Source organism: Mercenaria mercenaria, chromosome 7, assembly GCF_021730395.1.
Source record: "Mercenaria mercenaria strain notata chromosome 7, MADL_Memer_1, whole genome shotgun sequence".
Taxonomy (NCBI): domain Eukaryota; kingdom Metazoa; phylum Mollusca; class Bivalvia; order Venerida; family Veneridae; genus Mercenaria; species Mercenaria mercenaria.
Genome location: NC_069367.1, coordinates 69,733,070 through 69,750,726, shown reverse-complemented (window position 1 = coordinate 69,750,726; position 17,657 = coordinate 69,733,070). Strand labels below are relative to the sequence as shown.

Below are 17,657 nucleotides of genomic sequence, written 5' to 3'. Positions count from 1 at the left end.
TCTAGATTTGTTACTGGACAATGCAATATTGCAGAAGCATTATTTGCTTCCAAGGACTTCTCTTGGTTTGTTACTGGACAATGCAGTATTGCAGAAGCATTATTTGCTTTCAAGGCCAGCTCTAGATTTGTTACTGGACAATGCAATATTGCAGAAGCATTATTTGCTTTCAAGGCCAGCTCTAGATTTGTTACTGGACAATGCAATATTGCAGAAGCATTATTTGCTTTCAAGGCCAGCTCTAGATTTGTTACTGGACAATGCAGTATTGCAGAGGCATTATTTTCTTTCAAAGGCCAGCTCTAGATTTGTTACTGGACAATGCAATATTGCAGAAGCATTATTTTCTTTCAAGGCCAGCTCTAGGTTTGTTACTTGACAATGCAGTATTGCAGAGGCATTAGTTGCTTTCAAGGCCAGCTCTAGATTTGTTACTGGACAATGCAATATTGCAGACGCATTATTTTCTTTCAAGGCCAGCTCTAGATTTGTTACTGGACAATGCAATATTGCAGAAGCATTATTTTATTTCAAGGACAGCTCTAGGTTTGTTACTGGACAATGCAGTATTGCAGAGGCATTAGTTGCTTTCAAGGACAGCTCTGGGTTTCTTACTGAACAAAGCAATATTGTAGGGGCATTATTTGCTTTCAAAGACAGCTCTAGGTTTGTTACTGGACGATGCAATATTGCAGGGACATTATTTGCTTTCAAGGAAAGCTTTAGGTTTGTTACTGGACGATGCAATATTGCAGGAACATTATCTGCTTTTAAGGATGGCTCTTGGTTTGTTACTGGATGAAATAGCATTGCAGGAGCATCATTTGCTTTTTAAGGACTTCTCTTGGTATGTTACTGGACAATGCAATATTGCAGGGGCATTATTTGCTTCCAAAGACAACTCTGGGTTTGTAATTGGACAATGCAATATTGCAGGGGCATTATTTGCTTTCAAAGACAGCTCATGGTTTGTTACTGGACAAAGCAGTATTACAGGAGCATATTTGCATTCCAGGATAACTTTAGGTTAGCAGTATTGCAAGAGCATTATTTGCTTTGGTTTGTTACTGGAAAAAGAAGTATTGGTGGGGCATTATTTGCTTTCAAGGATAGCTCTAGATTTGTTACTGGACAAAGCCATATTGTAGAGGCAGGTCTAGGTTTGTTACTGGACAAACTAGGATTGCAAAGCCATTTTTTGCTTTCAAGGATAGTTCTAGGTTTGTAACTGGACAATGCAATATTGCAGGGGCATTTTTTGCTTTCAAAGACAGCTCCGGGTTTGTTACTGGATGATGCAATATTGCAGGGACATTATTTGCTTTCAAGGAAAGCTTTAGGTTTGTTACTGGATGATGCAATATTGCAGGGACATTATCTGCTTTTAAGGATGGCTCCTGGTTTGTTACTGGATAAAATAGTATTGCAGGAGCATCATTTGCTTTCAAGGACTTCTCTTGGTTTGTTACTGGACAATGCAATATTGCAGGGGCATTATTTGCTTCCAAAGACAACTCTGGGTTTGTAATTGGACAATGCAATATTGCAGGGGCATAATTTGCTTTCAAAGACAGCTCATGGTTTGTTACTGGACAAAGCAGTATTGCAGGGGCATTATTTGCTTTACAAGACAGCTCCGGGTTTGTTAATGGTCAGGGCATTATTTGCTTTCAAAGCCAGCTCTAGGTTTGTTATTGGACAATGCAATATTGCAGGGGCATTATTTGCTTTCAAAAACAGCTCTAGGTTTGTTACTGAACAATGCAATATTGCAGGGGCATTATTTGCTTTCAAAGACTGCTCTAGGTTTGTAACTGGACAATGCAATATTGCAGGGACATTATTTGCTTTCAAAGACAGCTCAGGGTTTGTTACTGGACAATGCAATATTGCAGGGGCATTATTTGCTTTACAAGACAGCTCCGGGTTTGTTAATGGTCAGGGCATTATTTGCTTTCAAAGCCAGCTCTAGGTTTGTTATTGGACAATGCAATATTGCAGGGGCATTATTTGCTTTCAAAAACAGCTCTACGTTTGTTACTGAACAATGCAATATTGCAGGGGCATTATTTGCTTTCAAAGACTGCTCTAGGTTTGTAACTGGACAAATCAATATTGCAGGGACATTATTTGCTTTCAAAGACAGCTCAGGGTTTGTTACTGGACAATGCAATATTGCAGGGGCATTATTTGCTTTCAAAGACAGCTCCAGGTTTGTTACTGGACAATGCAATATTGCAGGGGCATTATTTGCTTTCAAAGACAGCTCCGAGTTTGTTAATGGACAATACAATATTGCAGGGGCATTATTTGCTTTAAAAGACAGCTCTAGGTTTGTTACTGGACAATGCAATATTGCAGGGGCATTATCTGCTTTCAAAGACAGCTCCGGGTTTGTTACTGGACAATGCAATATTGCTGGGTCATTATTTGCTTTCAATGACAGCTCTAGGTTTGTTACTGGACAAAAGCAGTATTGCAGGAGCACTATTTATTTTTAGTGTCAGCTCTATTTAAATGCTTGTAATGTATCAATAATGCCAATCTATGTCATTTCACGGCAATCAATGTAGAAATCCACTGGAATCCTTTAATGGCAGTCAAGAAGTTTGCTCTGTGATGTTTTGCAACAATCCAGAAAACTGATTGCACAACTGACTGCATGAGCCAAAATCCAAACCATGACCCCCAAAACAGTTTATGGATTTATTTATACAATAATAAACTACACTTGAATGTATACATATGCAGACTGAAAATTATGAATAAAGCTTTTTCTTTTATATCATATCCTAACAGACTAAATTTTCCACTACGCTTTTTTACAAATTAATGTTTCCATAACTTGAAATCAGACCAGAAATTTTAGCATTTGACGGATTCTTTTTCAAACACAATCTTTACAATCTTAGAAAACTGTTCTACAATAATGACATCTCTAGCGTTTGGGTGGTGTACATCTGCCACAAGATAGCTAGGTAGCCATCGCAATACTCTAAAAAATTATCTTGATAAACCCAAGTTTTCTGAAAAGATTATCTCAATAACCAAAAATGTCCTAGACATATGTTTCCAGTAACTTACTTTATTATCTCAATATGTTTTACTAATTTCCCTCAGCTAGATAGCTATCTAGATGCTTTCAGAAATTATCCTGACATTTTGAACTTTTCTGAAGTTTATTTCAATAGCCAAAAGTTTCCTGGAAACATATCTAGAAACAAGAGGACCATGATGGTCCTGAATCGCTCACCTCTTCCCACATGACCCAGTTTTGAGTATGACGTCGTTTTATCTATTATTTGACATAGTGACCTAGTTTTTGAGCTCATGTGACCCAGTTTTGAACCTGATCTAGATATTATCAAGATAAAAATTCTGACCAATTTTCATGAAGATCCATTGAAAAATATGGTCTCTAGAGAGGTCACAAGGTTTTTCTATTATTTGACCTATTGACCTAGTTTTCGAAGGTACTTGACACTGTTTTGAACTTTATCTAGATATCATCAAGGTGAACATTCTCACTAATTTTCATGGAGATCTCATGAAAAATATGGCCTCTAGAGAGGTCACAAGGTTTTTCTATTTTTATACCTACTGGCCTAGCTTTTGACCGCACGTGACCCAGTTTCGAAACTGACCTAGATATCATCAAGATGAACATTCAGATCAATTTTCATGAAGATCCATTGAAAAATATGGCCTCTAGAGAGGTCAAAAGATTTTTCTAATTTTAGACCTACTGACCTAGTTTTTGACCGCAGTTGACCCAGTTCCAAACTTGACCTAGATGTCATCAAGATGAATATTCAGACCAACTTTCATACAGATCCCATGAAAAGTATGGCCTCTAGAGAGGTCACAAGGTTTTTTATTATTTGACCTACTGACCTAGTTTTTTAGGGCATGTGACCCAGTTTCAAAGCTGACCTAGATATCATCAAGGTGAACATTCTGACCAATTTTCATGAAGATCCATTCAAGGGTATGGCCTCTAGAGAGGTCACAAGGTTTTTCTATTTCAAGACCTACTGACCTAGTTTTTGATCGCAGTTGACCCAGTTTCAAACTTGACCTATATATCAAGATAAACATTCAGACCAACTTTCATACAGATCCCATGAAAAATATGGCCTCTACAGAGGTCACAACGTTTTTTCATTATCTGATCTTCTGACCTACTTTTTGACGGCACGTGGCCCACTTTCAAACTTGACCTAGATATCATCAAGATGAACATTCTGACCAATTTTTATGGAGATCCATTCACAAGTATGGCCTCTAGAGAGGTCACAAGGTTTTTCTATTTTTAGACCTACTGACCTAGTTTTTGACGCACATGACCCAGTTTCAAACTTGACCTAGATATCATCAAGATGAACATTCAGACCAACTTTCATACAGATCCCATGAAAAATATAGCCTTACGAGAGGACACAAGGTTTTTCTATTATTTGACCTACTGACCAAGTTTTTGATGGCACGTGACCCACTTTTGAACTTGACCTAGATATCATCAAGATGAACATTCAGACCAACTTTCATACAGATCCCATGAAAAATATGGCCTCTAGAGAGGTCACAAGGTTTTTCTATTATTTGACCTACTGACCTAGTTTTTGACCCCACGTGACCCACTTTCGAACTTGACCTAGATTATCTTCAAGGTAAACATTCTGACAAATTTTCATGAAGATCTCATGAAATATATGACCTCTAGAGAGGTCACAAGGTTTTTCTATTTTTAGATCTACTGACCTAGTTTTTGATCGCACGTGACCCAGTTTCGAACCTGACCTAAATATCATCAAGATGAACATTTAGACCAACTTTCATACAAATCCTATGAAAAATATGGCCTTTAGAGAGGTCACAAGGTTTTTCTATTATTTGACCTACAGACCTAGTTTTTGAGGGCACATGACCCAGTTTCAAACTTGACCTAGACATCATCAAGGTGAACCTTCTGACCAATTTTCATGAAGATCTTGTGAAATACATGGCCTCTAGCGAGGTCACAAGGTTTTTTCTATTTTTAGACCTACTGACCTAGTTTTTGAAGGTACGTGACCCAGTTTCAAACTTGACCTAGATATCATTAAGGTGAACATTCTGACTAATTTTAATGAAGATCTCATGAAATACATGGCCTCTAGAGAGGTCACAAGGTTTTTCTATTTTTAGACCTACTGACCTAGTTTTTGATGGCACGTGACCCAGTTTCAAACTTGACCTAGAATTTACCAAGATGACAATTCTGACCCATTTTCATAAAGATCCCATGAAAACTGTGACCTCTAGAGATGTCACAAGGAAAAGTTTACGCACGGACGGACGACGGACGCCGCGCGATCACAAAACCTCACCTTGTCACTTTGTGACAGGTGAGCTAAAAATAAATTACTGCAATCATGTTTATAGACATAAACAGGAAAGTTTAGAATATTATCCTGATAGTTACCAAGCATCTAGTTCCAGATGTAAGCACTAACAAGGAATTTTCCCCTTAAACATTTTCATAAAAAAAAATCTCTAGAAAATATTATTTATCGCTAAAATGTTTCCAGAAATAATACACACATTTCCTGGAAAGTTTACAATATTATCATGACAGTTACCTAGCTATTTCATGGCAGAAATAAGCCACCATAGTAATGATACATTAAATAAATAAGTGTGTTATCCAGAGTAACAGACAGCTAAAACAATTACCTATGCTGCATTCAATGGTTTTCTGTAAAGAAAGCTGAAAGTAATGCAAGAATGCCAGAGCTGTATGAAAGAGTAAAACAAAATTTCAAAGCACCATTTGCAAAAAATTTCAAATACTGAAATTGTACAATTACGAAACAAAGCAATTTAAATACAAAAGCAACCCTTTTCAAGCATTTTTCAGTGTCATTGAGTTTTGTTTTGTTGGCATTCAAATCACACTGACACAATTTAGGTCACAATGAGACCTTCCATTCGGTAACAAGATCACAGGTGCCCCTTCAGGGAATTATTTCAGGCATAAGGGTGACCTTCATCAGCCAGACAACCTCCTAACCTGACAGAATTATACATCCCAAGTGGGATGGCAAAAGGCAAGCAATCGGAAGTCAGCAAACCTATACTCGTGGTATAGAGCCACTATGGAATCATTATGAGTATTGTGTTTACAGGTAGTTACAAATAATATCTCAAAGCAGACTAGTTAAAGTGCATAATGACTATTTCGTAAGCAAATTATTCCATATCTTGTTAGCAATTAACTGCATGTTTTGTAAGCACATGACTGTATATCTTGTTACTATATATTTTGTCAGAAAAAGAATGTAAATGTTTTAGTATGTGACTATGTATTTTGTAATCATGTGACTTAGGTTTTGTAGGCATGAGACAGTGTTTTTGAAAATAAGTGACTGTATTATTTTGTAAGCAAGTGACTGTATATTTTGTTAGTATGGAAGTAATATTCTGTAAGCATGTGGCAATTATTTTTGTGAGCATGTGACTATAACTTTGTAAGAATGTGACAGTATATTTTGTAAGGAGGTGACTGTATATTTTTGAGGCATGCGAATATATATATTGCAAGCATGTGACTGTATATCTTGTAAGCACAATGACTATATATTTTGTAAGAATGTGATTTATACTTTGTATATTTTGTAACCACCTGACTTATATTTGTTAGCACATAATCATTACTGTATTTTTCGGTAAATGAATAAAAATTTTACAAGCACATGACTGTGTGTTCATGACTGTAAATTAAATGTAAGAACATGTCTGTATACTATATATTCCCCTGGTAGCATAAAATTTTTCAAAAGGAGTCTTTTATTAAGGCCTTCATTTTAGTTTTAGTTTTTTCCTTAGTAAATATAAACTATAAATCCAGCTTCTAATGAATGATCATAGTATTCTCTGTATGTAGCAGGAAATTTCATTAGGGAATATAATATTATGGTATTTTGTTAAACAACAAATTTTGTTAGTATGTGAATAGCAATATGTGAATAAAGCCAATGTGGAATGTGAAATAATCAAGAAAATTGAAAGTGAAACAAGTAACACAAGTTAGTTCTATACACAATTTTCTAAGAATTTAGCTTAATCTCTGATCTTTTTACCTGAATCCTCTCAGAACAAATGACTAGTTCTGTTATCATTTTAATCCCCTGTTGCAGAAAGTAACAGAACACATTTTCAAGCCATGCATACAATATATACATGATAAAAATACGTTCAGCTCTGAAAGCTTCCGCACTTAGAGCAATAGACAGGACAGTTGTATAGATACATAAGTAACGTCCAGTATAAGAAATCATATCCAACAGAGCTCCAAGCATCATCTTCCGCATCACCACCTCAATCTCGTAGCTGTTGAGGAAATATTGGTTGAACATCATTACCGACTTTTCAAATCTAAATCAAATGCTACTATCTACAACACATAAGGATTGGAAAACTCTAAAAATAGTAAAATAAAATCACAATAAATACAATATACAATTCTGAAGTAGTATAATCTACAAATTTTTGGAGATAAAATAATGTTAGTTAGCACTGACTACAGAATATGCTTTGTTTGTGCAAGTAAAATATTTTGCGGCAAAAGTGCAAAAAAAAATTCAACACATCAACAGAGCACTGACCGGGTGACCTAGTTTTTGACCCCAGATGAACCATATTTAAACTTGACCTAGATTTCATCAAGAAGTTCATTCAGATCAAAATTCAGGAATATCCAGTGTTTAATGCAGCCCCTATTGCACACACACATTTTTTCTTTGATTGGACCAGGTGACCTAAGCTTTTGACCACAGACTACCCATGTTCGAACTTTACCTAGATTTGATCAAGACATTTGATCAAATTCCACCAATATTCAGTGAAAAATGCAGCCCCTATTGCACACACAAGGTTTTTCTTTGATTCAATCAGGTGATCTAGCTTTTGACTCCAGATGACCAATATTCGAATTTGACCTAGACTTCATCAGTCGAACATTCTGATCAAATTTCATGAAGATCAAGTGAAAAATTCAGCCCCTATTGCATACACTAAGTTTTTCTTTGAATTGACTGGGTGACCTTGTTTTTGACCCCATATGAATATTAATCAAACCTGACCTAGAATTCATCAAACATCATTCTGATCAAATCTCATGAATATCCAGTGTTTAATGCAGCCCCTATTGCATGCACAAGGATTCTCTTTTATTTGATCATGTAACCCAGTTTTTGAACCCAGATGACCTATATTTAAACTTGACATAGATTTCATCAAGACAAAACATTGTGATCAAACTGTAAAATGCAGCCCCTATTGCATACACAAGGTTTTCTTCGATTCAACCAGGTGACCTAGATTTTTACCCCAGATGACCCATATTCAATTCTGACCTAGATTTCATCAAGACAAACATTCTGATCAAATTTCATGAAGATTCAGTTAAAAATGCAGTCCCTATTGCATACACAAGGTTTTTCTTTAGATTCAACCAGGTGACCTAGTTTCTGACCCCAGATGACCAATATTCAAACTTTACCTAGATTTCATCAAGACAAATATTCTGAATAAATTTCATGAATATCTGGTGCAAAATGCAGCCCCTATTGCATACAAAAGTTGTTGTTTTTTATTTGACTTAGTGACCTAGTTTTTGACCCAAGATAAGCAATATTCAAACTTGACCTAGATTCATCATGGCAATCATTCTGATCAAATTTCATGAAGATCATGTAAAAAATGCAGCCTCTATTGCATACACAAGCTAAGTGTGAACAGACGATGGTCATCGAGCGATCACAATAACTCACCTGAGCATTGCTCAGGTTAAGCTTAAAAGCAGTCCTATAAGGCTAAAGAACATACCTTTGCATAACACCCAAGCAAATTCATAAGCATTTTTCGCAAGGCTAAAACTCTTAACTTGTAACCCATCAGTATTTTTAGCACCAATACACTAAAGTAAGGTATACATGATCCATTACAAGAAAGTGAGCAGCATAAAAAGACAAACTATACAAAATGATTCCAAATATACTTCCTCAATCTCTGCCATTTACAGTAGCAATTACATTAAAAGTGCCAAAGTCCTGATAGTTTAAAAATGAAACAACACAAATCACAAGCAATACAAACTAAAAAAGATTTATTAAGTAAGACAGCCAAAAGCTAAAGCAAGCATTATGACCAACTTGTTGAAAAGTTCAACAATTAGAACACTCTTTGTACAACCAGTTTTTACAAACACAATATTATTTCAACTGTTTTATAAAAAAATTAAATTGTGCAAGCTGATTGTACAAACACAATATATGTTGGCCATTTAGTACCCATTCCCCACCTTTGTATTTTGTTGAAACACAATATTAGTACAACTAACTTGTACAAAACTTAAACTATTAAAACAGTCTTTGGGCAACCAGTCTCTGTGCATAACTTAAACCCGAGCACATCAACTTTGTACAACCCTCTAGTTCAAAACTTAAACCAACGTAACAGTCTCCGTACAACCATACTAGTCACAATTTTTGTACAACTGCATATCTGTCAATATGGGTTTAATGGATCACAGCTAAAGTTTCCAATACTGAGTATGGAGCCAAGTTAAGCACTTGAGTGGCTGATTCTTAACTCCCAGTTCAGTTTTATAACTTTGGATTCCTTATTGAGCTCTAAACCAGAAGATATGGAGTCCAATACACTTTGCCTTTCTGTTTGTTTGAGCCCTAAACTACAGGATCTCTAGTCCAATACATTATACCTTCCTAAGTTTGTCTGAACCCTCTACTAGAGGATCTCAATTTCCAATATATAGTGCCTTCCTTAGATTTTGTGCGAACCCTCTATTCCAAAACATTATGCCTTCCTTGGTCTGTTTGAGCTCTTTAAGGTTTAGGAGTATATCTTCAAACCACAGAATATTTGATAAACGAACAACATCTTTACCAACAATCTATCATTACATGTTCTGCCATATAATAGATACTTTAAATATTCTGAAAAAAGTTGTCCCCCTCTAAAAATTAATGCCATTTGTATAAATAAAAATATACAATGCTGAAAACTAAGTTCCACCCAGTTATGTGAAATGTCAGCACTGGGACATTACTGCATGTAACAGTGTTTCAAAAATGGTGTTTTTAAAGGCATGCATTGCCCCTTTATGCAGTCCTTTTTCCAGATTTCAATGTTTAGATCAATATATTGACAACTGTTTTGAAGAATGATAAACATGTTTTATATGCTGTTTAATTTTAATGTGAAACAACCCTTTCTTTCTATAATTTGGTGTTGTTTGAATTATTTTCCCAAAATGTAAGGCTAAGTGTTAACAGGGGATCATTATGCCTTCCTGATGTATCCTAGAGATGTTTGTTATTTCTTTTGTTGGACTTGAAGTGTAGGTCATATGGCAACTTTGAAACTTAAATTGTGTAGCAAGACTCCAGATTTTAACGCTCTAAAATTTTTTCAAACAAGGAGTATGGTGAAGCAAGACTCGCGTTAGCCCTGTAAACATTATTTCAGGCAAGGAGTATGGTGAAGCAAGACTCGCGTTAGCCCTGTAAACATTATTTCAGGCAAGGAGTATGGTGAAGCAAGACTCATGTTAGCCCTGTAAACATTTTGTTCAGGCAAGGAGTATGTGGAAGCAAGACTCACGTTAGCCCTGTAAACATTTTTTCAGGCAAAGAGTATGGTGAAGCAAGACTTACGTTAGCCCTGTAAACATTTTTTCAGACAAGGAGTATGTGGAAGCAAGACTCATGTTCGCCCTTTAAACATTTTTTCAGGCAAGGAGTATGGGGAAGCAAGACTCATGTTAGCCCTTTAAACATTTTTTCAGGCAAGGAGTATGGGGAAGCAAGACTCATGTTAGCCCTGTAAACATTTTTTCAGGCAAGGAGTATGGGGAAGCAAGACTCACGTTAGCCCTTTAAACATTTTTTCAGGCAAGGAGTATGGGGAAGCAAGACTCATGTTAGCCCTTTAAACATTTTTTCAGGCAAGAGTATGGAGAAGCAAGACTCGCGTTAGCCCTGTAAACATTATATCAGGCAAGGAGTATGGGGAAGCAAGACTCACGTTAGCCCTGTAAACATTTTTTCAGGCAAGAGTATGGAGAAGCAAGACTCGCGTTAGCCCTGTAAACATTATATCAGGCAAGGAGTATGGTGAAGCAAGACTCACGTTAGCCCTGTAAACATTTTTTCAAGCAAGGAGTATGGAGAAGCAAGACTCGCGTTAGCCCTGTAAACATTATATCAGGCAAGGAGTATGGTGAAGCAAGACTCATGTTAGCCCTGTAAACATTAGTATGTTAAATTCTTTATGAAGTGCTTTAATGGAAACATTATTGCTATGTTGAATTCTTTACAGAGAACACTATTTCTATGTTGAATTCTTATGGGTGTTTCACTGGAACGTCATAATCTATGTTGATTTCCTTACTGGTCATTAAATGGAAACATCACTTCTATGCTGAATTCCTTATTGAATTTCTTACAGGTATTAAATGAAGTTTAATTTCTTGTCAATTTCTTAAGGGTCTTAAAATAGAAACATCATTTCAATGTTGAATTTCATATGCAGGCTTCATATCTAATCTCTATGTTCAATTTCTAAATGGCATTACTACTTTAACAAGGCAGTCTGAAAGACAGCTAAATCCCCCGCCACTGGTATGGATAGTGAAAGGGTAAACCTTTGACCTTGAGCTGTGACCCTGACCTTGAACTGACATGGCTGACCCATGAATTCTGCACATCGTCTAGATGAGGTGCTCACTTGACCCAAGTTTCATGAAAAATCCTTCAAGGGGTTAAGGAGATACAGAGCTCAAACCTTTGACCTTGAGTTGTGACCTTGACCTTGAGTTGACATGGCTGACTCATGAGTTCTTGATGAGGTGATCATTTGATCCAGGTTTAATGTAAATCCTTCAAAGGGTTTAGCAGATACAGATTGGACACAAAATGGAAGGCTCAAACCTTTGACACCAAGTTGTGACCTTGACCTTGAGCCAGCATGGCTGCCTCATCAATTCTGCACATCGTCTTGATGAGGTGATCATTTGACCCAAGTTTGATGAAAACCCTTCAAGGGGTTTAGGAGACACAGAGCGGACACAAAATGGAAGGCTCAAACCTTTGACCTTGAGTTATGACCTTGATCTTTAGCCGACATGGCTGACTCATGTGTTCTGCACATCGTCTTGATGAGGTGATCATTTAATCCAACTTTCATAATTATCCTTAAGAGGTTTAAGAGATACAGAGCAGACACGAAATGGTAGGCTCAAACCTTTGACCTTGAGTTGTGACCTTGACCTTGAGCCGACATGGCTGACTCATGGGTTCTGCACATTGTCTTGATGAGTTGATCATTTGATTCAAGTTTCATGATTATCCTTCAAGAGGTTTAAGAGATACAGAGTGGACACGAAATGGAAGGCTCAAACCTTTGACCTTGAGTTGTGACCTTGACCTTGAACCGACATGGCTGACTCATGGGTTCTGCACATTGTCTTGATGAGATGATCATTTGACCCAAGTTTCATGAAAAGCCTCTAAGGGGTTTAGGAGATACAGAGCGGACACAAAAAGTTACGGAAGAACGGAAGGACAGACGGAGACCATTCCTATAACCCCCCACCACTTGTGGTGGTGGATTAAAAATCTTAAGGGTACTTAAACGAAATTGTTGAATTTCTATGTTAAATCAATTTATATTTCTACAGTTAGTATTTACAACACATAGATATAAAAATCAAAACTTCTACAGTATCATATAATATAATGTTAGTTTACCAACAAAAACATCGGGATATAGATCGTACAACCCTTTCAAACAAACAACATCAACAAGACATATGTATTTGACTAACCTCCATTCTTTTAAATGTCACATTTGTATCTGATATAAACTGGATTGCAAATGGCACGAAGAGAACTGTGGACAGACGGACGACCTGGTACAGAGATACAGCCACAAATACAATCTCTGATCGCAGGGCACCCCCAGTGTAGACAAATGTCAAAAATACAACCAGCACAATTAATTTCACTGATGAAAAGAACGGTCCAAGGATCATGCCTCTTATGTATCCTAAAAGGGCTACCTTTTTGACTTCTTCACTGCAAATAGGGAATAAAAACATAAATTAAACACTAAGCATCATGCATATTTCTCACTGTGTTATACTAAATAAAACTAGGCTAACAGAATAACTAACCAGAGATGTCAACCATAAGTAAATATCCCAAACTCACCAGAAGGTGGACTGCCCTTGCCTGTGACCTTGACCTTGGCAGTACATAGTATAACACACCTCATTATGTTTGACACCTTTGCAAAAAGTCAAAACCCCATGTTTAGCTTGAAAATTATTGCTGAGGCAGAAAAAAATGAACTAACAATGAAATGAACTAACATACAGACAGACAGTGCTATTACATTGTATGCTTTCCTTAGGGGTCATAAAAACACCTCTCACAGATGGATTGTACAAAAGAATTCTGATCCTGGTCATGTTCTATTAACATTCATCAAACAATTCATTAGAAGAAGACATTTTGTGTGCCTTTTCCATACTTTTTGCCTCAAGTGTAGCTAAGAGAACCCATTTGAACAATCTGAGAAAGATCCATTCACAGATGCTTCTGACCAAGTTTGGTGAAGATACATCAAGCAGTCATTACAAGAAGTTTTTCCAAGGTTTTTGTATCTTTAATTCTGGAAGCCTGGCCGAATCATTTGAACAAAACAGAGAGGATCTTACAAGGATAATACAGACCAAGTTTGGTGAAGATTCATCAAGCGGTTTGTGAGAAGAAGCTGTTAAAAGTGTTTTTTTATTTATTTCTGTTTTTAGCTCTGGTGGGCCCAAAGGTCTGGTGATCCTAAAAATGCCAAGCTGAACCAAATGATAAAATTTGAAAGCAGTCCATGCTCATTTCAAGTTACTATTCATTGATCCCTTATCAATAATACATGACCATCCCCCTTGACGTACCCCTGCTTAGAGTAGCTGGTGAGCCACATAAAATGTAATTGCGAGACACAATTTGTTCCATAAAATATCACTTGCTCATAAACTGTAGGGTAACTAAAAGTCATGCATTCATCCACAAGAAAATACAGCAAGCAAAACTGAAATTGTAACATGAGTAAGAAATACTGTGGTGAAAAATAAGGACAAATTTATAACAAAAACATGCACTAACACTTGCAACTTTAAACTTTGCTTCTGCCAAATATAAAGTTTTCTGCCTTTAAATATCCGTTTTAATACTCAAAGGGATATAATTTACAAAAAAAAGTATATTTTTAGTAAGTCATTTTGTCTGTTTTAGGTTTAGCGCTAACTTACAACAGTATTTCATTTATATAACAGCAGGCAGTAAAACCTTTACCAGTGTTTGGTGTTCTGTACCAGTACTAACCTGTTCTCCTCAAGTTACTGCCAACTTCTCCACATGAATCAGAGGTGGAGGACAAATGATTCCAGACTCAATGACTTCTAACAAACTGTTAGAGAGAACATTCACAGCATCCAACCTGCACAATCCATACAGCTGCCCTCTCCCCACCGAGTTTAGCTGGCAGGCTTCAGTCTCATTTCATAATGGTGTATACACAAACCAAATGAGTAAATAAAACTGATTTTATGTTAAAATCAACATAATCTAACAGCTCAAAAACAGGATACAAAATTGGCAGCAGTTTGAACCAAAAACAAACACATTCATCAATTTTTATTCATCATTAAATTCACTTCACTTTGGGAAACAAGTAAAAAAAGTTTTTTCTACTGCTAGATTTATTATTATCTACTTGTTTCCATTAAAGTCATGATCAAATAATCAAGATGTACCACAGTAAACATTTACTGTAATGGACTAAAGGCAGATGTACCACACTGGATGTAATTACCTGGGATATTCACTCAGTAAACAGTCTTGAAAAATTTAAGAAAATATGGAACTGACACAAACTTAAGCAATTTGATATTTGACTACTTATTGTGACCTTGACCTTGAGCCTAATGACCTGAGTTGTGTACTCTGCATGTTGTTTGTACCAGGTTAACAAGTGATGATGATTTTAAGAAAATCCTTCCTGCGGTCAAGAAGATATTAAATGGACATAACTGAAGCTACAGTAAAGTTCTGCTATTAGGACCACTTGTGGGACTAGCAAAATGTAGTCTTATTATTGAGTCAGTCTTTCATCCAAACACTACCGGTATGGCATTCAAATGTACTTGAAAGAACATCGGGCTATTACATGTCAATAACTCATCTTGTGCACTAACTTACCTTGGGCACTTCATTCTCAGTCATGCCAAAACACAGAAAGAACTAATTTAATGTAAATGATGTACCATATATACTCGTGCATATGATGCACAGTTTTTTTACCCGGTGATCCACACCCCCCCCCCACACACACACACCTCCCCAAATTGTGGGTGCATATTATACATAGGTATAGCGTCAAAAACAAGTTTGTTTATGATTTTCGCCACTCCTGTAAAGAGTCTACTCTCTATACTAACTTTCTAGGCTAAAAACTGAGATTGCCATACTGCTCCGTAATAGAAAGGAGTGTTTTATATATCAATTTATACTTGATCCTTCTCACCAAATCTATTTTCACACATCACTTCTGGGTATCATAAGCTGTTAACACATTTTGTCGTAAAATTAGGTTAGTCAGATACACCCATAATTACAAAATGTAGGTGACATGCATAAGTTGTTAAAGAAGAAATCAACAACATATTTCGAATGGTTGGTACTGCAAAAAGTGGTCATATTGTGTAATAGCGAACCAGTCTTATTTTCAGACCTAATCACTATTGAAATATATAGAGAAATGCTCACTTCTTTCAAAAACTGGTCTTTTTCATATAACAGTCTTATTTTCCAACTGGTCATTATGATGTGGAATGTTACTGTATTTCATTTCTGACCTCAAAACATGGCACTGACCTTGAACTTAGTAACCCGGGTCACATAATCTTCATGTCATTTTGATGAGCTAAATAAAAGATGCTTAGAATGAAAATCTTTCAATTCTACAGCAAGATAAGCTATTTGATCTTTGACCTCAAAGTTAGGCACTCATCTTGTATCTAGTGACCTGCATGTTGTCTAGATGAGGTAAACAATGGATGCTAGTTCTATGTATGAAAATCTTCCAGTGCTTTAAAAAATATGGAGCAGACACAAATTTAAGCTATTTGACCATTGAATTAAAAGTGTGGTCTTGACCTCGGACCAAGTGACCTTGGTTGTCCTGGATGAGGTTAACAACTGACGCTAGTTTTATAAAAATCTTCCCCGGGGTTAAGAAGATCTGTTAAGATAGTTGACCTTTAATCTCCAAGTGTGACCTTGACCTTGGACCTGATCGCCTGGGTTGTGCACTCTGCATGTGGTCTTGCTGAGGTTAAAAACTGATGCCAGTTTTAAGAAAATCTTGCAAGCACTTAAGAATTATGGACAGGCCATACCAGACTGGTGGACAGACAGACGGACCAACAGACATGCATAACTTCAGTATAATACCCTGTATCTTGGGGAAGTCTTCATCAACTTGCATACGTAACCAAGTAAACATAGGAACATTCCAAATTACAAGACGGTCATGATGACCCTGGATTGCTCACCTGAGTAATATGAGCTACATGTTTCAAATGTCAAACTGATGCTAAAATATTAAGAAAGTAGGTCAATAGGTCAAATTCATGGTCACTGAAAGTCAGTGTTAAGATCTGTGTGCAAAACTGTATATGTCATCCAAATTTCAAGGTCAGTAGGTCAAAGTCACAGTCAGGTGACCCCCAATTACTTTGGGTCATCAGGTAATTATAATTAAACACGGTCTAGGAAATATGATCAGACAATTTTTTAAGTATTCTTTCCTATATAACTTATATACAAATGGCCCCCGGAGTGTGGCCTCTTTTCAACCCAGGGGCATAATTTGATCAATCTTGTTAGAGAACCACCAGGCATGGTTACATGCCAAATATCGAATGCCTAGGCCTTGAACTTTCAGACAAGAAAAAGTTTTTTCCTATATGTCTATGTAAAACTTCGGACCCCGGGGCAGGACCTCTTTTCACCCCAGGGGCATAATTCGAACAATTTTGGTAGGTGACCACTAGACAATGAAACATACCAAATATCAAAAGCCTAGGCCTTGCAGGTTCAGGTAAGAAGATTTTAAGTTTTTTCCAATATAAGTCTATGTAAAACTCGGAACCCCCGGGTAATACAGGCATGTGCAAAGACCACCATTTATATAACATTTATATACAACAGAATTAGTTGATCGTATAGACCTTTAGAGTTTCAAACTACATTAAGATTTGCTAACACAGGGCCACTCTCAATTAATGATGTCATTTCTTGCAGTTTGACGCCTCTGTTGTAGAATTTGTTGTTCAGGTGTTCAAATTATCTCTCTCGATGCTTGTTTGCCAAAGAAAAACATTTGAAAATCAATATGAGGTCTCCATCAATAATAAAGTTACTGTTACCATTGTTACTTTTGTCTGTCAGAAAATCCTTGTTGTAATACTGCCAAGTGAAATCTAAAAACCTGTACTGTCTCAACAAATAATTTGATAATCATCCGAAAAG

General features: G+C 36.5%; 1 protein-coding gene across 3 annotated transcripts in view; it reads right to left on the bottom strand.

Annotated features, from left to right (window-relative positions):
- LOC123553972 (ATP-binding cassette sub-family C member 4-like) overlaps window positions 1-17,657 on the bottom strand; it is a 169,786-nt gene that overhangs the window by 120,366 nt on the left and 31,763 nt on the right. The window contains exon 8 of one of the 3 annotated variants that reach the window (XM_045343769.2): window positions 12,890-13,139. The exons of the other annotated variants lie outside the window; for them this stretch is intronic. Coding sequence (XP_045199704.2) covers window positions 12,890-13,139 — 250 coding nt within the window. The remainder of the gene's footprint in view (window positions 1-12,889; window positions 13,140-17,657) is intronic. 3 annotated transcript variants of the gene reach the window in all.